At 40.1% G+C, this 20,848-nt stretch overlaps 1 protein-coding gene across 9 annotated transcripts in view; it reads left to right on the forward strand.

The window, feature by feature from the left end:
* LOC109916413 (phospholipid scramblase 1-like) overlaps positions 1-20,848 on the forward strand; it is a 140,325-nt gene that overhangs the window by 103,673 nt on the left and 15,804 nt on the right. For 5 of the 9 annotated variants that reach the window (XM_048598386.1, XM_048598384.1, XM_048598388.1 and 2 more), the window contains 4 exons: positions 4,319-4,479; positions 10,383-10,425; positions 14,277-14,497; positions 18,814-18,975. In XM_048598386.1, the coding sequence (XP_048454343.1) occupies positions 4,319-4,479; positions 10,383-10,425; positions 14,277-14,497; positions 18,814-18,975 (587 nt within the window). The remainder of the gene's footprint in view (positions 1-4,318; positions 4,480-10,382; positions 10,426-14,276; positions 14,498-18,813; positions 18,976-20,848) is intronic. The other 4 variants (XM_048598387.1, XM_048598390.1, XM_048598389.1 and 1 more) reach the window with 1 other exon arrangement.

The raw sequence follows: 20,848 nt of genomic DNA on the forward strand, positions 1-20,848 counted from the left end.
GAGGGGTTGCTGATACTCCATGAGTTAGGAGGTCATTTGGGGGAAGGAAAATTTGAGCCAAAATACAGACATATTTTTATTCGCCTGGACTGCATAAAGATGTGTTTGAATTTTGCCGGACATGCCAGGTAATAGGAAAACCACAGGCAGTGATAAAACCAGTGTTGTTAATACCTATTCTAGCATTTGAGGAAACTTTTTCCAGAAAAGTCTTTATTGATTGCATAGGACCCCTCCCTATAACAGAAATTGGGAATCAGTATTTGTGAACCATAATGGATGTGTCAATGAGATTTCTGGAGTCAATTCCATTGCGGAATACTATGGCTAAAAGGAATATAGAATAGTTACTTTATTTTTTACTAGTTACGGGCTCCCACAGAGATATAATCAGATCAAGGGTCAAATTTTACATCAGATTTATTCAAAGAAGTTATGGATAGCTTAGGAATAAAACAACTTGTATCAAACACGTCCCATTTAAGAATCACAAGGAGCATTAGAATGGTGGCATCAAACTTTAAAGACCATGTTGAGGCCTTATAGTCATAACTATCCAGAGGATTGGGACAAAAGAATTCCTACTTTTTGCAATTACGGATGCACCTAATGAATTAACTAAATTCAGTCCATTTCAATTAGCTTTTGGACGTATGGTGAGAGGACCACTGAAATTAATTAAAGAGAAATTGGTGAGTCAGAGTTTAGAGACATATATTTGGACTGTGGAAAGATTAAATGGAGTGGGTGAGTTGGCTAGACAGCATTTGAAAGTAGCACAGCATATGATGGAACAGGAAGCAGACAAGAAATCAAAAATTCTTAGTTTCGTTAGAGGTGATAAAGTGTTAGTATTACTGCCATGGTAGGTTACCCTTTAAAAGTAAGGTTTTTTTGGGCCTTATCAAATCAAAAGGAAATTGAGTGACATGAATCATTTGCTGAAAATATCAGATAGAAGGAAAATTCTCAATGTGTGTCATGTGAACATGCTCAAAAAGTATTTTGAAAGGGAAGGAAAGCAGAAGGAAAATGTGGCACTGGTTACAACTCAGATAAATATGAATTTGATATTCCTCAAGTTCTCAAACATGCAGAGGAAAATTGAAATGACCTGAAAGAGTTATTACATTCACATAGTGAGATATGTGGGAATAAACTGGGAAGTACTAACATGATTACGCATGATGTAGATATAGGAAATGCTGTTTCAATTAAACAACATACTCGTAGACGTAGCCCTCTAAAATTGGCACGGGTTCAAAAAGACGTTGAAGGCATACTCAAAGATGATATAATCAAAGTGAGTTGCAGCGAACAGAGTTCGCCCACAGTGATGGTGCCAGAACCAAATGTTTATATATTGATTACCACAAAGCCGATGCAGTTACAAAATCTGATTCATATCCTACTCTACAGCTGGAAAGACTGTATTGAGGAGGTTGTACAAGCAACTTATATTTTCTAGCTGGACTTGCTCTAAAGATACTGGCAGATACCTTTATCTAAGTGAAGGAAATTTCGACGTTCATGACACCGAATCAACTTTGCCAGTTAAAAGATATTCCATTGCCAGCCACATTTTTTAAAGAGTAACTAATAAACTAATTTTGGAATGACTCATCTGTGTGGTATAAAGAGACAATTTGGTGATTTTTAGTCACATATGGAAGGAACATTTGGAGAATCTACCAGAATTGAGTTCAGAAGGTGGGCTTAGTGACCTGGCTAAGAAAGAGTTCGCAAAAGCTCAAGTCACATTCCTAGGCCATATTATTGGACATAGACAGATAACCCCACAGGAATTGAAAACAAAGGTTATTGGGGAGTTTCCCATACTGTCAATGAAGAGGGAAGTACTATGATTCCTGGGATTGAGTAGATTTTATTGAAAACTTGTACCACATTTTAGTAGTGTGGTTGCTGCACTGACTGACTTGTTGAAGTGCAGAAATTTTCTGTGGACAGAGGACTGTCAGAAGGCATTTGACAGCCTGAAAACTGTGTTAGCTACACCTAATTATTCAAAGTGGCTATCGATACGAGTGATGTGGCTGTTGGTGCTGTACTCTTACAAGAAGACGACGAGAAGGTAGAAAGACCTATTGGGTATTTTTCCAGAAAGTTGAATATTTTTCAACAGAAAAATTCTATAATTGAGGAGACTTTGAGTTTATATGCTGCAACATTTTAACGTTTATATTACCAGTGTTGCATCCAAGACAATTGTATATATTGATCATAACCTGTTAACATAATGGAAAGAATTTAAAGATAAAAAAACCAGACTGTTTAGATGGAGTTTATTATTACAGCCATTTAATTTGAAAATTTAAACATGTGGCAGGATGGGGGAACATAATTGCCGTTCTCACACATTGTCACAACTTTGAAGGTAGATGAAGGTGCCCAGTGGTGGAAGAACTGGGCTGAAATTTGTATTGAATGTTTAATGCTTAGATTTAATACAATGTATATGTATTGTATTGTAGTGTAGTGTATTAATAGCATAAGACTAAAGGGTTTTTACAAACGAAGCCATCTTTGAATATTGATGATTCAGTGTTTTTAAGAGAGAGGTGCGATGATACTATGGCAGAAAAGATGTATTTTTTCCTTTTTTTAATGGAGAGGTTGAGATAGAGGTGTATGCTGTCTGTTCCAAGCCAAGAAAGAAAACAGTTTGAGAACGTTGGGTTTATTTTTAAAGTAGAAACAATAGAAGCAGCCCAAATTGGTGGAGCCAGGCTCCCACAGAAATAGGGTTTTAGTTTAGCTTTCAATAGTTGTTGGGATTTGAAGCTGTGATACACCTCTCCCTTCTACAACGAAGCGCTTGAGTTTTCTCTCTGCCAGAATTTTCTCTTGATGTTCTTTCCTCTGGTACGTCCGGTAAGATGGTGGTGGATTGGGACTTCTGAGCCTGGGGCTCGTCTATTTTTCTTTTCATTTCTTTTTTTCCTTTTTTTTTCTCTCTTCTCATTTTTCTTTATTTGATTTTACTCACCTCTTGGTGACAGCATCAGTGGCAGTGAGTAGGCCCAGTAGTGTGGACTCGTAACAACGGTGGAGGCGGGTTTGGGTTCCTGGCGGCTTCTGCATCATCAAGGCGATCCTAGTGCTGACTCGTGGCTGCTTCTGTAGAGGCAAGTTTTCATTCCCGACAATATCTGCGTCCAGCGAAGATTCAAGGCTGCGTAGGCAAATTTAAGCTGCTGCGATACCCAATGGCATTGGTGGTGCCTGCATTGGCGAAGGAGACTTGTGCCTGGCCATCAGGCCCATAACTCATGATGAGCACTTAGCAAGAAGGACGCTAAAGTTGGACACTTTTTTTTCTTGATTTTTTTCATTTTTCTGCCTTTGTATTCTGTGGTTGCGTTATTTTTCTGTGTTTTAAGATGGTGCTGGACAGTGGCGACACTATACTACAGTTTTCACTGTACTTTGTAAAAAGATAAATGTAGCAAGATGTAAAAATAAATAAATCAAATCAAATCCTACACTGAAGGCACATTGCAAGTGACGCAAACCATTTTACTGAATTTGCCTTTGCCACGGGTGTGTTTATGGGATGTTACTATATTGGAACAGTTGCTATTTAATAGTTAACTAATCTATGACCATCTCTGGTGGTCCAGTGGTTAGGATTTGGCACTTTCACTTAGGGCAGCACGATGGCTCAGTGGTTAGCACAGCTGCCTCACAGCACCAGGGACCCGGGTTCGATTCCGGTCTCGGGCAACTGTCTGTGTGGGGTTTATACATTCTCCCTGTGTCTGCATGGGTTTCCTCCGGGTGCTCGGGTTTCCTCCGGGTGCTCTGGTTTCCTCCCACAGTCCAAAGATGTGCAGGCTAGGTGGATTGGCCATGTTAAATTATCTGTAGTGTTCAAGGATGTGTAGACTGGGTGGGTTATAGGGGGATGGGTCTGGGTGGGATGCTCGGAAGGTTGGTGTGGACATGTTGGGCCAAAGGACCTGTTTCCACACTGTAGGGATTCTATCTATTTTTTCTGTTAAGTTTTTAGAATAGAGTTAAAGTTAGACCAATTCTTGTTTCTTTTGTTTGCATTTTAACTGTAAGGTAAGAATCAAGTGTACTTTGCCTAAAGGTGAGTCGTGTAACCAATTGAATTACATCTAGAACACAATACCTTAAGCTTACCTCCTAAATAAGAAAAACCTGGGGGCTAGGCTATCTTCTTGATTTATATTTGAAGAGGGTTTGGTCTGGTCTGTAACAGCATACAAACTGCAGCAGAAAATCAGAAGTTGCACTGATTGTTGTTTCATCCCTGTGTTTGTGTGTGTGAAAGCAGGTCCTTTTGTACCTCAGCCAGGCTATGCTGTCTATCCTCCATCCAGCGCACCTATGCTAACTCATCAAGCAGGCGGACCACCTCAGCCGCAAGTGCAGTGGATGCAAACCCCAGCTCCTATTCCGAACTGTCCACCTGGATTAGAGTACCTTACAACGGTAAGCAAGTGATATTTGTGGTATCAATTCGTGCACAGCCCTGGCTATTACATGACAGCCATCACTTTTTTATACATACAGACCAGATGTCTGAAGAAATGGAAAAGACCTTTTTTAAAAAAAAACTGAAGGTCATTTTGAAAGCAGACCATAGACACCACTGAGTTTGGATCCTGTAGAAAAACAAAACTTAGCTTTTAGGTCTGTTCACGTTACAGTCTTTTTTCCCCAAAAAGGCCCTAACAGATCCAGGTGGATGTATAGTGTATCCTGGTAAATATATATCTGCTGGTGATTGTTTTCTGTCTGATTCTTCTCTGCAAATAATTATTTTTCTATACCTGTGTACACAATGTGATTGCTAATAGTTGGGTGAGCTATCACAGGAGGTAATTATCATTCTGAATATCTCTCTAATTCATTAAGCAATGTGACAAAGATTTCCCAACACAGTCAGCAGATATTGACAGGTCCCAGAAATTCTTTCAAAATTCAAAATCCATGTATTTAATCAATGAATCAGACCAGTATTGTGTTCTTCACATTTCCCAATTTGTAAAATTCACTGCAGTTTAATAAGTTCATAAATTCAAACAGAAAAAGTGACTTCATTTTTTGCCAAGTTAGAATGAGTCACTAAAACTATGCAAATCCATTTACTGCCTTGTATCCAAAAACTGAAAATATCCTTTACCCAAAAAACAACTGGTCCTGAGGTTTACGGATAAAAGATACCCTACCTGTATTTTGATAAAGCCCTATACATAAATTCCTGAACACAATATAACTCATGGAAGGATGCAAGCTTTGCAGTTGTTTAGATACTGACCACTTCTTTTGTCTGGAATCTTTTTGTTCAGATGTAGCCCTAACTGATTCGATGGAGTTTCTTATGTCTTTGAACTGCAAGAATCGTATGGTAAATGCATTTGAACAGCGTTGGTCAGTTTGCTTACCCATGGGCACGAGATCGGGCCATGACCTCCTGAGCCCTGCCCCGCTATTCAACATGATAATGCCTTATTTTGGTCTTAAACTCCACTTTCTTACCTTTCCTAGCCTTAAATATATTCAATGCTGAAGGCTCCTTAATCTTCTGGGGCAGACAATTTCAAAGATTAACAACTCTTAGCAGAAAGAACTTTCTCCTTAACTCAGTCCTAAATGATAGAACATAGAACATAGAACATAGAACATAGAACATAGAACATAGAACATAACAGTGCAGTACAGGCCCTTCGGCCCTCGATGTTGCGCCGACCTGTGAAACCAATCTGAAGCCCATCTAACCTAAACTATTCCATTATCATCCATATGTTTATCCAATGACCATTTAAATGCCCTTAAAGTGGGCGAGAATACTATTTTTGCAGGCACGCCCTTACTACTCTCCGAGTAAAGAACCTACCTCTGACATCTGTCCTATATCTATCACCCCTCAATTTGAAGCTATGTCCCCTCGTGCTAGACATCACCATCCGAGGAAAAAGGCTCCCACTGTCCACCCTATCTAATCCTCTGATCATCTTGTATGTCTCTATCAAGTCACCTCTTAACCTTCTTCTCTCTAACGAAAACCGCCTCAAGACCCTCAGCCTTTCCTCATAAGACCTTCCCTCCATACCAGGCAACACCCTGGTAAATCTCCTCTGCACCCTTTCCAATGCTTCCACATCCTTCCTATAATGCAGTGACCAGAACTGTACGCAATACTCCAAGTGTGGCCGCACCAGAGTTTTGTACAGCTGCAACATGACCTCATGGCTCCGAAACTCAATCCCTCTACCAATAAAACCTAACATACTGTACGCCTTCTTAACAATGCTATCAACCTGGGTGGCAACTTTCAGTGATCTATGCACATGGACACCGAGATCTTTCTGCTCATCCACACTACCAAGAATCTTACCATTAGCCCAGTACTCTGTATTCCTGTTACTCCTTCCAAAGTGAATCACTTCACACTTTTCCGCATTAAACTCCATTTGCCACCTCTCAGCCCAGCTCTGCAGTTTATCTATGTCCCTCTGTAACCTGCAACATCCTTCCGCACTATCCACAACTCCACCAACTTTGGTGTCATCCGCAAATTTACTAACCCATCCTTCTACGCCCTCATCCAGGTCATTTATAAAAATGACAAACAGCAGTGGCCCCAAAACAGATCCTTGAGGTACACCACTAGTAACTGAACTCCAGGATGAACATTTTGCATCAACCACCACCCTCTGTCTTCTTACAGCTAGCCAATTTCTGATCCAAACCGCTAAATCACCCTCAATCCCATGCCTCCGTATTTTCTGCAATAGCCTACCGTGGGGAACCTTATCAAACGCTTTACTGAAATCCAAATACACCACATCAACCGCTTTACCCTCATCCACCTGTTTGGTCGCCTTCTCGAAGAACTCAATAAGGTTTGTGAGGCACGACCTACCCTTCACAAAACCGTGTTGACTATCCCTAATCAAATTATTCCTTTCTAGATGATTATAAATCCTATCTCTTATAATCCTTTCCAACACTTTACCCACAACTGAAGTAAGGCTCACTGGTCTATAATTACCAGGGTTGTCTCTACTCCCCTTCTTGAACAGGGGGACAACATTTGCTAGTCTCCAGTCTTCTGGCACTATTCCTGAAGACAATGACGACATAAAGATCAAAGCTAAAGGCTCTGCAATCTCCTCTCTAGCTTCCCAGAGAGTCCTAGGATAAATCCCATCCGGCCCAGGGGACTTATCTATTTTCACACCTTCCAGAATTGCTAACACCTCCTCCTTATGAACCTCAATCCCGTCTAGTCTAATAGACTGTATCTCAGTATTCTCCTCGACGACATTGTCTTTGTCTTTGTCTTTTTCCTGTGTGAATACTGACGAAAAATATTCATTTAGCACCTCTCCTATCTCTTCGGACTCCACGCACAACTTCCCACTACTGTCCTTGACCGGCCCCAATCTTACTCTAGTCATTCTTTTATTCCTGACATACCTATAGAAAGCTTTAGGGTTTTCCTTGATCCTACCTGCTAAAGACTTCTCATGTCCCCTCCTGGCTCTTCTTAGCTCTCTCTTTAGGTCCTTCCTGGCTAACTTGTAACTCTCAAGCGCCCTAACTGAGCCTTCACGCCTCATCTCTACATAAGCCTCCCTCTTCCTCTTGACAAGAGATTCAACTTCTTTAGTAAACCACGGTTCCCTCGCTCGACCACTTCCTCCCTGCCTGACAGGTACATACTTCTCAAGGACACGCAGTAGCTGTTCCTTGAACAAGCTCCACATTTCAATTGTGCCCAGCCCCTGCAGTTTCCTTCTCCATCCTATGCATCCTAAATCTTGCCTCATCGCCTCATAATTGCCTTTCCCCCAGCTATAACTCTTGCCCTGCGGTACATACCGATCCCTTTCCATCGCTAAAGTAAACGTAACCGAATTGTGGTCACTATCACCAAAGTGCTCACCTATCTCCGAATCTAACACCTGGCCTGGTTCATTACCCAGTACCAAATCCAATGTGGCCTCGCCTCTTGTTGGCCTATCTACATACTGTGTCAGGAAACCCTCCTGCACACATTGGACAAAAACTGACCCATCTGAAGTACTCGAACTATAGCGTTTCCAGTCAATATTTGGAAAGTTAAAGTCCCCCATAACAACTACCCTGTTACTTTCGCTCCTATCCAGAATCATCTTTGCAATCTTTTCCTCTACATCTCTGGAACTTTTTGGAGGCCTATAGAAAACTCCCAACAGGGTGACCTCTCCCTTCCTGTTTCTAACCTCAGCCCATACTACCTCAGTGGACGAGTCCTCATCAAATGTCCTTTCTGCCACCGTAATACTGTCCTTGACTAACAATGCCACACCTCCCCCTCTTTTACCACCTTCCCTGATCTTACTGAAACATCTAAACCCCGGAACCTGCAACAACCATTCCTGTCCCTGCTCTATCTGTGTCTCCGAAATGGCCACAACATCGAAGTCCCAGGTACCAACCCATGCTGCAAGTTCACCCACCTTATTCCGGATGCTCCTGGCATTGAAGTAGACACACTTCAAACCACCTTCCTGCCTGCCGGTACACTCCTGCGACCTTGAAACCTTATTTATGACCTCACTACTCTCAATCTCCTGTACACTGGAGCTACAATTCAGGTTCCCATCCCCCTGTTGAATTAGTTTAAACCCTCCCGAAGAGCATTAGCAAATTTCCCCCCCAGGATATTGGTACCCCTCTGGTTCAGGTGTAGACCATCCCGTTTGTAGAGGTCCCACCTACCCCGGAATGAGCCCCAATTATCCAGGTATCTGAATCCCTCCCTCCTGCACCATCCCTGTAGCCACGTGTTCAACTGCTCTCTCTCCCTATTCCTCGCCTCGCTAGCACGTGGCACGGGTAACAAACCAGAGATAACAACTCTGTTTGTTCTAGCTCTAAGCTTCCACCCTAGCTCCTTGAATTTCTGCCTTACGTCCCCATCCCTTTTCCTACCTATGTCGTTGGTGCCTATGTGGACCACGACTTGGGGCTGCTCCCCCTCCCCCTTAAGGATCCCTAAAACACGATCCGAGACACCACGGACCCTGGCACCTGGGAGGCAACACACCAATCGCGAGTCTCTCTCGTTCCCACAGAATCTCCTATCTGCCCCCCTAACTATGGAGTCCCCAATGACTAATGCTCTCCTCCTCTCCCCCCTTCCCTTCTGAGCAACAGGGACAGATCGTCCACTTTTTCTGAGCAACGGTCTTACACATTTTAGGTTCCCTGGCCAATTGAAACAATCTGTCAGCATCTACTGTATCAAGTTCTTTTTAGCATTTTATACTTTTCAATTAGAGCTGCTTTCATTCTTTTAAACGCCAAATGGATCCAATTTGCTCAATATCTCATCATGGGAAATTATCTTCACTCCAAGGGCTAATTTAGTGTACCTTTGCTGCACTGTCTCTATCTTTTCTTCAATGTGAAAATCAAACCTGCGCAGAGTTTAATCTCACTCAAATCCTGTACAATTGTGACAAGTATTCTTCCTTATTCCTATACTCCAAGCCCCTAGTAATAAAAGACCAACATTCCACATGCCTTCCTAATTGCTTGTTGTACCTGCATGCCAGCTGTGTGCACCTTGCATAAGCACACCCAAGTTTCTTTAATTGCTGGGTTTCTCAGCAATTCTTGATTTTGTTTCTGATTTCTAGCATCTGCAGTTCATTGGTTTTTTTGTTTAAAAATCTTGTTCTGCCTCAGAAATAGCAATCCACGCAAAGTGTTCCAAATATCCTTTTGCTGGAGGCAAAAGATTGCATTACTGGAGTAGATTCTAACAAAAACATAGCTATTCTTTTACATTCATTATTTAGGGAATTTAATAACGTAGTCACAGGCATTGAAATTTTATTGAGAAAGCTCGGCAGGTCTGGCAGCATCTGTGAAGAAAAAGAATCAGAGTTAACGTTTTGGGTCCGGTGACCCTTCCTCAGAACTGAGGTAGGGTCACCAGACCTGAAACATTAACTCTGATTTTTTTTCTTCACGGATGCTGCCAGACCTGTTGAGCTTTTCTGGCAACTTTTTTGTTTTTGTTCCTGATTTACAGCATCTGCAGTTCTTTTGGTTTTTATTGAAATTTTATTCCTGGATGTGCTATATGTGCAGGGTGTATTGCCAGTCCTGTCAATAGGTCAAGAAACCATGTAAGTTCATTATGTTAAAATGATCAGGATTCATTTCATGAAAATAGACATTAAAAATTAAGTGGAAACCTTAATGAACGGAGACAGTATCTGTATGTGAGCAACTAGTTATTTCTCTGTGCACAGGTAAACAAATATTAAAGTTGGACTTTCATTGAAATAAACTGAAGTAGCAAACACTGAATTGCAATCTTTCTTTCATAGATTGACCAAATACTTGTCCATCAAGTTGTTGAACTTGTTGAAGGTGAGTGTAATTTTGATAGCAGGTAACTTAAAACTTAGATTGAATTTTATGAGCTCCCTACCCCTGAATCCCAGAGTGTTGTGGGGTGGGGAGTAAAGGATATTTGCAACCAACTGACCTTAAAACAGAGGTTGCCACAACATGATAATATTCTGTGGAAAACCTTAACATGCGGAGTGTGGGACTTCCATCCCTAAGGGAAAGGAAGTAATACCCTTGGCTGCTGCTGGCCAAACTGAATGGCAAGTAACATCAAAACGGACAGCAAGAACTTCTTTAAATACTTAAAAAGAAAGAGGCCAAAGTGAACATAGACCCCTTGGAGAATGAGTCTAGGAAATAATAATGAAGAACCAGGAATAGGCATCAGTCTTCATGGTAGAAAACGCTAATAGCATTCTAAAAATATGAAATAATCAAGGGGGGAAAAGGAGAGGAAATTAATACAATCACTATCACCAGAGATAAAGTACTAGGGAAAAACTAATGGTGCTAAAGACTAATAAATCTCTGAATCTGGTTGCATCCTAGGATGTCAAAGGAAGTAGCTACAGAGATAACAGATGCACTGATAGTAATAGTCTAAGATTCCTTACTTTCTGGAAGATTTTGTGATGCATTGATTTGGTAGCGGTGGGAAAACGAGTGCTTGGAATTTTAAGTCAGTCGAGCTTAAGACAGCAGCATTAGGGAGCCCTTTGAGGTAGTGATGGTCCAGTGGTTTTATTGCCAAATAGAGTCATGGAGATGTACAGCATGGAAACAGATCCTTCAGTCCTACTCATCCATGCTGACCAGATGTCCTAAATGAATCTAGTTGTATTTGCCAGCATTTTGCCCATATCCCTTTAAACACTTCCTGTTCATTTACCCATCCAGATACCTTTTAAATTTTGTAATTGTACCAGCATCCACCACTTCCTCTGCAGCTCATTCCATACATGCACCACTCTTTGCATGAAAAAGTTGCCCCTTAGGTCCCTTTTAAATCTTTCCCATTTCACCTTAAACCTAAGAACTTGAGCTTTGGGCTCCCCTACTTTGGGGAAAAGAGGTCACCAGTTCACCCTATCCATGCCCCCCCATGATTTTATAAACCTCTGAGATCACCCCTCGCCCTGTGATGCTTCAGGCAAAATAGCCCAAGCTTATTCAGCCTCTCCCGATAGCTCAAATCCTCTAACCCTGGCAATATCCTTGTAAATCATTTCTGAACTCTTTCAAGTTTCACAACATCTTTCCCATTGCAGGGAGATCAGAATTGAATGCAGTATTCCAAAAGTGGCCTAACCAATGTCCTGCACAGCTGCAACATGACCTAACTCCTATACTCAATGCACTGACCAATAAAGGCAAGCATACCAAATGCTGCCTTCTCTATTCTGTCTACTTGCAACTCCACTTTCAAAGAACTATGAACCTATGTTCTAAGGTCTGTTTGTCCAGCAACATTCCCCAGGATCTTACCATTTAAGTGTATAAGTCCTGCCCTGATTTGCCTTTCCAAAATGCGGCACCTCATTTGTCTAAATTAAACTCCATCTTCCACTCCTTGGTCCATTGGCCCATTTGATAAATGTCCTGTTGTACTCTGAGATAACCTTCTTGGCTGTTCACTACACCATGAACTTTGGTTTTATCTGCTAACTTACTAAGCATATCTCCATATTCACATCCAAATCATTTGCATGAATGACAAAAAGCAGTGGACCCAGCACTGATCCTTGTGGCACATCGCTGGTCACAGGCCACCAGTATGAAAAGCAACCCTCCACCACCACTGTCTGTCTCCCTCCTTCGAACCAGTCATGAATCCAAATGGCTAGTTCTCCCTGTGTTCCATGTGATCTAACTTTGCTAACCATATTACCATGTGTAACCTTGTCAAATGCCTTGCTGAAGTCCATACAGACTATGTCCACTGCCCTGTCTTCATCAATCCTCTTCATCACTTCCTGAAAAAATTCAAGTTGATTTAGTGAGACATGATTTCAAAGCCATGTTGACTACTCCTAATCAGTCCTTGCCTTTCCAAATGCGTTTAAATCCTGGCCCTCATGATTCCCTCCAACAACTTGCCCACCACCCATATCAGGCTCTCTGGTCAATAGATTCCTAGCTCTTTCTTACCACTTTTCTTAAATAGTGGCCCCACGTTAGCCAACCTTCAGTCTTCTGGCACCTACCTGTGGCTATCAGTGATACAAATATCTCAGCAAAGGGCCCAGAAATCACTTCCCTAGCTTCCCACAAAGTTCTGAGGTACACCTGGTCACGTCCCAAGGATTTATCGGACATTATGCATTTTAAGTCATCCAGCACAATTATTAATCCAGAGACCCAGGTAATGTTTTGGGGACATGTGTTCAAATCTCCTCATGGCAGATGGTGGAAACTGAATTAAATAAAAACTTGTAATTAAGAAACTCTTATTGATTATCAAAAAATTACTTTTTTCATTTTAAAAAAGGAAACTGCCATCCATTTTTCATCTGGCCTACATGTGACTCCAGACCCACAGCAATATGGTTGATTCTTAACTCTGGGCAGTTAGGGATGGGAAGTAAATCAGGGGGGACCTGATTGAGGTCTACAAAATCATGAGAGATATAGACAGGGTGGATAGCAAGAAGCTTTTTCCCAGAGTGGGGGACTCGATTACTAGGGGTCACGATTTCAAGGTGAGAGGGGAAAAGTTTTTAAGGGAGATATGCATGGAAAGTTCTTTACGCAGAGGGTGGTGGGTGCCTGGAATGTGTTGCCAGTGGAGGTGGTAGAGGCAGGCATGATAGTGTCATTTAAGATGTATCTAGACAGATACATGAATGGGCAGGGAGCAGAGGGATACAGATCCTTGGAAAATAGGCAACAGGTTTAGATAGAGGATCTGGATCGGCGCAGGCTTGGAGGGCCGAAGGGCCTGTTCCTGTGCTGTAATTTTCTTTGATCTTTGTTCTTTGTTTGTTCTAAATGCTGGCCTAGCCAATGGCATCCACATCTTGCCAGTGAATAAAAAGGTGCATTTGCATGTTATGTCCATTTATTAAGTAGCGATGTCTTCAGTGCTGACAATGGCCAGTTCTATCTTCTCCATGGGAGTTAAAACATGCAGGTGTACCTCTTGCTTTGATGTTAGTCCTACATCTCTGGTTGTGGACTGCCTTCTCCAACCAGGACATTTCTTCCATAATTGACAACCACAACATGACCTAGCACCAAGCCATGTTTGTGATTCCTGCAGGTAGTAGCTAAAAACGTACCATGCTTTGAAGCATCATTTAATAAAATTTGTCTTTTTAATACCTGAATTCATTCTGTTCAGATTTTTGAGTCATGTAGGATGTGCTGAATAAATAAAAACATTAATTTTAGTACAGATATATATACACGTTGTATTGCAACTACACCTGCAAATTTAATCCCATTTTGCCTGAACATTCTGCTTGGGTTCTTTCTGGGGTAGAATTTCTTCAGGGATTCCTCCAACCCCTGACTACAATGATAATGTTTTTCCACTTTGGTCTGATGTTACAAGTGGGTGATTAGAAGAACCATCATGAGTATTTGAGATGTATATATTCAACACCATTCAAAGCTGACAAGCTAAAACCAAAATGGGAAGTTTATCTAAACTGTAACAGTGTCAGATTTCAGAGATCGGAGTTTCTTTTTCAATCCTTAACTGCATTAATTGTTGATGAGTTCATTTACAGATATGTATCAGATATGTTTCATGATTCTAACTTCAGGTCTGGTATGTTGGTTTATTTTCCGCATTTAGATGAATAGCAGTAAGTTCTTTTGTTTTCAGTATGCTGGGAATTAATGTTTGGTATTGTTTTGTTTTTCAGCCTTAACAGGATTTGAAACCAAAAATAAGTATGAGCTCAAGAATAGTTTGGGCCAGAGAGTTTACTATGCAGTTGAAGACAGTGAATTCTGTAACCGAATATGTTGTGGGTCTAATCGAGCATTTATCATCAAGATTTTGGATAACGTTGGGCACACTATCATGCACCTTGTTCGTCCTTTGGGATGTGGATCATGTTGCTGTCCTTGTTGCCTACACCAGGTGAGTGAATAACAACTGAACTGGTTTTTGTATCTGAATCTGTTTCCATTCATTCCTCTTTTAAAGTTTACAATCATTTTGAAAGCTATTTGCAGTTTTTGTGATCCACCACTGATTACATGAAAATGATCAAATGTTAAACATAGCTGTTTACTTAGATTTTGAAAGTTTGTACCAAATTTGGGTTTCAATCCCCGTAATCTCAAAAAATGCACATAACTTTTAATGCCACACTGCAATGTGTGCATTTTTTTATATTAATACCTGTAGCATTATGATATAATATGCCATCATGTAGAACACGTTTGCCTTGTCACTTCTCCCAAACGGTACCATTGTTGCCTGAAACAGCTTAACTGTTGATGCAATCTATTAAGTGGACCTATGCAAACTGTAAAGAATGAGCTCCTTCTACATTGTATGAATGGGAAACTGACACTAAATAGTTTTAACTTGTTTGACATTTTCTCTGGAACTGTGACAAACTAGCCAAGCTAACACAAATGATCAGAAGATTTATTAATAAAACATTTTCCAAGCTATTGATCCAAAAAGCTATTCCAAAAACATTGGAATGTTGTCCGTATATTTCCCATCCAGGAAAAGCAGAACAAATTCAATCTGGCCAATTGCTGTCCCCTCAGTCCACTCTCAATTATGAGCCAATTGTTGGAAGGTGTCACTGACAATGCTATTAAGCAGCATTTGTTTAGTTATAAACTTCTTACTGATGCTAAGTCTGGATTCCACCCGGACCACTTGACTCCTGACCTCATTACAGCTTTAGTCTATAATAAAGCGGAGGTCAACCCCCTCTGATAACTAAAACTGAAACACTCAAAGAGGCGCGCCTCGCCCTATAATCTGTTAAGAGCCCCCAATCTACTATAAAAGAGTGGTTAAATTTTAAAAAAAAACTTGACACTCTCTTTTTATAATCAACAAGTATCAATTTATTTATCTAATTTTAAGTGAACAAATTAATTAAACTATTAACAAACTGAATAGATCCCTTCTAACTACTAACTAGTCCTGAATAAAACAAGATTCTAATGGTATGCTGTTCCAATAAGCTCCACTTTATAAACCAAAATAAAAAAAAAATTAGTACTTAGTCTCTTGAAATTACAGCCAGGTAACTTTTTCTGGAATGTTCTATGTCTTCTCTGATGAATTCTTTTGTCAGGAATGCCTTCTCTGTGAATTCTTCTGCAGGTAAATTACCTGTTTGTGCCATAGGTACCTTTTAATTTAGATGGAGCTTACTCTAAGGCTTAGAGAATTCTGTGAGAACCAGTGATTCATTCTTTTAGAGCTGAGAACTGTTCTCTTGGCATATGACCGTTAACTCTCGCCGGATTCTCCAAATGCCCTCCTCTTTTACACCCTTGATGAAATATCAATTTCTTACAATGGGATTGGTCCTATCAAATTTAAATTTAATTGGTTTCTGGTATCTAAGGGCCAGGTTTAAATTAATTGTCTAAATTCAAAAACGTATTATCTTGGTAAAAATGCTGCTTTGCCTGCTAACAGTGCAGGCCTTTTTATACAAATGTTTAAATTCAGGCACTGTGTGCACCTGCAAACCCACAGACATCCTTTTCGAATGTCTAAGCATAGAAAAAGTGCATTATCCTTTAAAGGGACCACGCACTGCTTTCCCCATAGTATTTTACAAACACCAATAATTTACAAACACCAAATTCTAACGTCCTGCCTTCCAATGCAAAAGTACTCTACCCAACTTCGCAACATGTGCAAGCATGCATGAAGCAGCTGAATTCAAGAGGTAATGTGAAAATGGTGACCCACAATATCGCAGCAGCATTTGCTGAATGTAGTATCAAGGAGCTCAAACAAAATTTAAGTCTCTGGAATCAAGAGAACATTTTCAATTTATTGAAGTCAATAGAGCTTGCATATTAGTTACACAGCAGAGAGCTCCAATGAATACTGGGCCAGAAAAAAAAAGGTTATTACAAAGGCAAAATACTGAAGGTGAGCCTTTCCTTTGAACTGCTGCAGTCCACATGATACACAGTCAGTGATGTTACAGAGTGAATTCCAGGATTTCAACTCAGTGACATTGAAGGAGTGGTGATATAGTTCCAAGTCAGGATGTGGTTTGGCTTGGAGGGAAACTTCCATATGTAGATTTTGTACTTAGGTACCTTTGGACCTAAAATGGCACCATAAGTGGGGACTTGTAAACTTTATCACTGTATGCAAGTGAGTACATGTGACAATAAACCTAATTCAATTCAATTTGGTGGTGTTCCTATCCTCTTCTGCTTATGGTCTTCTAGATGATAAAGGTCAGTTCATAAAAATCATAAGGAAAGGAGCAGCTGTAGGACATTTGGCATGATAAACTTGGTCCATCATTCAATTTTCCGTCAGAACTCATTTCTGAGGAAGAGTCACCAGACCCAAGGGTCTAGGCCCGAAACATCAGCCTTTCTGCTCCTATGATGCTGCTTGGCCTGCTGTGTTCATCCAGCTCTGCACCTTGTTGTCCCAAAACATTAACCCTCATTTTTCTTCACAATGCTGAGCTTTTCCAGCAACTTCTGTTTTGTTCCTGATTTACAGCATCAGCAGTTCTTTTGGTTTTTATAAATTTGCCTAACTTGCTTTGAATATATTCAGTGACCCTTCAATGACCCAGCCTCAACTACCCTGTACAGAAGAGAATTCCAAAAACCCACATCTATTTGAGAGAAGATGTTCTTCCTGTCTGTCTTGTACAGAAGAATGGTTATTTTTAAAATACGTGTCCCCTAGTTCTAGTTTCCTTTGAGGGAAAACAACCTCTCAGGATCTACACATTTAAACACTCTCAGAATCCTGTAAGATACTGCTCATTCTTCTGATCCTCAATGTGAATTTGGAAGGTGCTATTGAAAGAGACTTTAAGTTCCTGTAGGAATGTAAGCATCTTGTATATAGCACACTCTGTGATCATTGTGCAGCAGTGGTGGAAGAAGTGAATGTTTAAATGGTGGACGGAGTGCTGATCAAGCGGGTTGCTTTGTTGTAGAGGTGACTGAACTTTTAATGTTGATGAGCTGCAGTCTTTCAGGCAAGTGCGGAGTATTCCTGCAAACTGCTGACTTGTGTCTTTAAGCAATTATGCAAAATCTTTTGTGAGATTACCTGCAAATGATTTAAGAATATTAAAGAAGCAATTAACATGATGAAGAGCTTTGTGCACTTATCATACTTGTTCAGAAGGATGTATTCAACTTTTGTGTTCAGCACAAGATTTTGTAGCAGGAATTTGCCGCAGTCCTATTAAATGCCTTAACACATTGCATGGAAATAATTGCAATTATTTCAGATTTTCTTTTCATAAAGTTGTATTTAACAATGTTTCATCCAGAGGTTTCAAAGTTTGTTCTTGGTGAATGTTCAAGATCTGGATTTTCTGAAAAGCTAAATTGCTGCCCTGCAGAATCCTTGATAACCTTGATCAGATTTTCCTTCTTTCCATATCATTCTTGAAATACCCAATTAAGAAATGGTTTGCAAATAAACTTGAGATTAGTGCAAGTTGTAACTCCCTTGTGGTAAATGTATAGAGCATAGATCAACACAGAATTTAATTCAAATATTGAATCTTACAGAAATAAATTAAAAACATTAAAGTAAATCTGTGCAGTTTGCTGATTTTTGATTGATATTTAACTTATTGCCCACTTCTTACAAAATGCATGGAATTCTGTTTCTGAATTCTGAAGTCTGTTTTAGAAAATGCAGAGTGACAGGATAAGACCTCTGGCACAGGATACCACGAAAGTTAACCAAATCTGTACAGAAATGGAATAATTCAGAACATATTGGCTGTATATTACTACAGGCAGAATACATTAAGGGGAAGTTAAGGATTCCTTTAGTTTGTGGTTCCTGGCAAAGAATGAATTAGAGTAAAAGATTATGATGTCTCACATCAATACCATTAGCACGGAAGAAGAAGATAGCACATTTGAAGCATAGAAATAAACAGAGGGAGAAATTCAATAATAAATTACTAGAATTAATTTTATGAATCAGATTGTGATTGGAGCAAAGTACAATAGATATCAGGTGTGAAAAAGATTATGCATTAGTACGGAACCTTGTTTTAGTATGTGTTTGATTTATGTGAACATAGATACAGCTAAAGATGGATCCTGAGCACAGTTGATTTTTGCAGTTTTGTTTTCTAGCTTGTTTTACAATTTTGAAATATAGTCCCTGTTTATTCATTCAATTTATTTAAATATTCAGGAATGTGTCAGCAATCTAGTACATGTATTTCATTTGTTTTGCAGCTGGAAGTTCAGGCACCACCTGGAAAGTCTATTGGTTATGTTGTACAGGAATGGCATCCGTTTATCCCTAAGTTCAGCATCCAGAATGAAAGACATGAAACAGTGTTGAAAATTAAAGGTCCCTGTTTGGCGTTCAGTTGTCTGGGAGATGTAAATTTTGACGTAAGTACAACAGGGTAGCTCCTAACTTTTAGTGACCTTCAATAACAACTTCCACAAAAGCAGATGAACTGCAGCCAGTGTTTCATTCTAACATCTACTTCTTTGTTTCACTATTGTAGTTCTGCTGACAAAACTGAAGCTGTGGAGACGAGTGGAATTTTAACCCTCCACAATAGGCAGGAGAGATTTGGGCAGGGTTAATTTGGTTTTAAAAAATATGCAATCCACACAAATTTGTCACAAATAAACCTATCTCCAGTTTAAGTATGGTTTTTGGACAGTAGGCCCAGAATGCTTGTGCTTTGATGGGGCTTATTTCCTCAGATTTTGGGAATCATTTAAATGTAAAGACTGTGCACCAAGTTTCGTGAAAGAGAGGAACCCAGCAGTAAATGATTTTGCAGCACTGCTTGAGTGTTAGGAGGAGCAGGTGGGCTCTCCCCACTCCAGTCTCTCAAGCAAACCCTGTTACATGATCTCTTATTTCCTCCCTCCTTCCTTGTTGCCCTCCAAACATTTCTAGCCCCACTAGCTCCCAAATTTCTCGATTGTTGGCGAGTACATTTTTGGAAATTGCTAACTACACCTTCTATTCCTGGCCTCCCTGCACAGCAGTTGACCAGCCTCTTAATTTATGGTAGGAAACCTTTATGACATTATGGATTTTCTGGGCACAAACATGCATTACCCTCCACCTTTCTCCCACACTTCCACTTCTTTATTACTTTGTTCCCGACAGCTATGGGAGGTATCATAAATTATAATTGAATGAACTGTAAAGTTTTCATTTATCTTGTTACCACAAATAAGTTGTTGTTCACATGATTGGGTAAATTATTACACCCCTAATGTCAGCTAATACCACCTTAAGGTAAATATCAGAGATTTCTAGATGTAAATCTTAAACCTAACTGAATAAGTAACTTGTGAACGTTTGTCGTAGAGTCATACTGCATAGAAACAGACCCTTCAGTCCAACCAGTCCATGCTGAACATAATCTCAAACTAAACTAGGTCCACTTGCCTTCTCCTGGCCCACATCCCTCCAAACCTTTTCTATACATGTACCTATCCAAATGTCTTTTAAACATTGGAATTGTACCCACATCCACCACTTCCTGAGGATGTTCATTCCACACGCGAACCACCCTCTGTGTTTTTTAAAAAAAAAAAAAAAAATTCCTCTCATATCTTCTTTAAGTCTCTCTCCTCTCACCTTAAGAATGTGCCCACTAGTCTTGAAATCCCCCCTCCTTGGGAAAAGACAACTACTATTAATTTTATCTATACTTCTCATTATTTTATAAACTTCTATCAGGTTGCCTCTCAACCTTCTATGATCCACTGACAAAAGTCCTAGCCTATTTAGCATTTCTTTATAACTCGAACCTTCCATGCCCGGCAACATCCTGATAAATGTCTTCTGAACCCTCTCCAGCTTAATAATATCCTTCCTATAACTGGGTGACCAGAACCAGACATAGTATTCCAGAGGAGGGCTCACCAATATCTTGTACAACGTCAACATGACATCCCAACTCTTATACTCAAAAGCCTGAGCCATGAAGGCAAGCATGCCAAATGCCTTTTTAATCACCCTGTCTACATGTGATGCAAACTTAAAAGAATTATGTACTTGCACCCCTAGGTCCCTCTGTTCTACAACACTACTCAAGGCCCTACCATTAATTGTATAAGTCCTATCCTTTTTTGTTGTACCAAAATGCAATACCTGGGATATGTATTTAGATACTTCAAATCCGTTAAATGGAAGGAGAGATCATACATTTCTGCAGTTTCTTCCTTAAACTCAGTATGTACTACAGCATTGCACAGTTAATTAAGAGCTTTTGAAGTGTAATTGCTGATGCAA

Source organism: Rhincodon typus, chromosome 6 (assembly GCF_021869965.1).
Source record: "Rhincodon typus isolate 14 chromosome 6, sRhiTyp1.1, whole genome shotgun sequence".
Lineage (NCBI taxonomy): Eukaryota > Metazoa > Chordata > Chondrichthyes > Orectolobiformes > Rhincodontidae > Rhincodon > Rhincodon typus.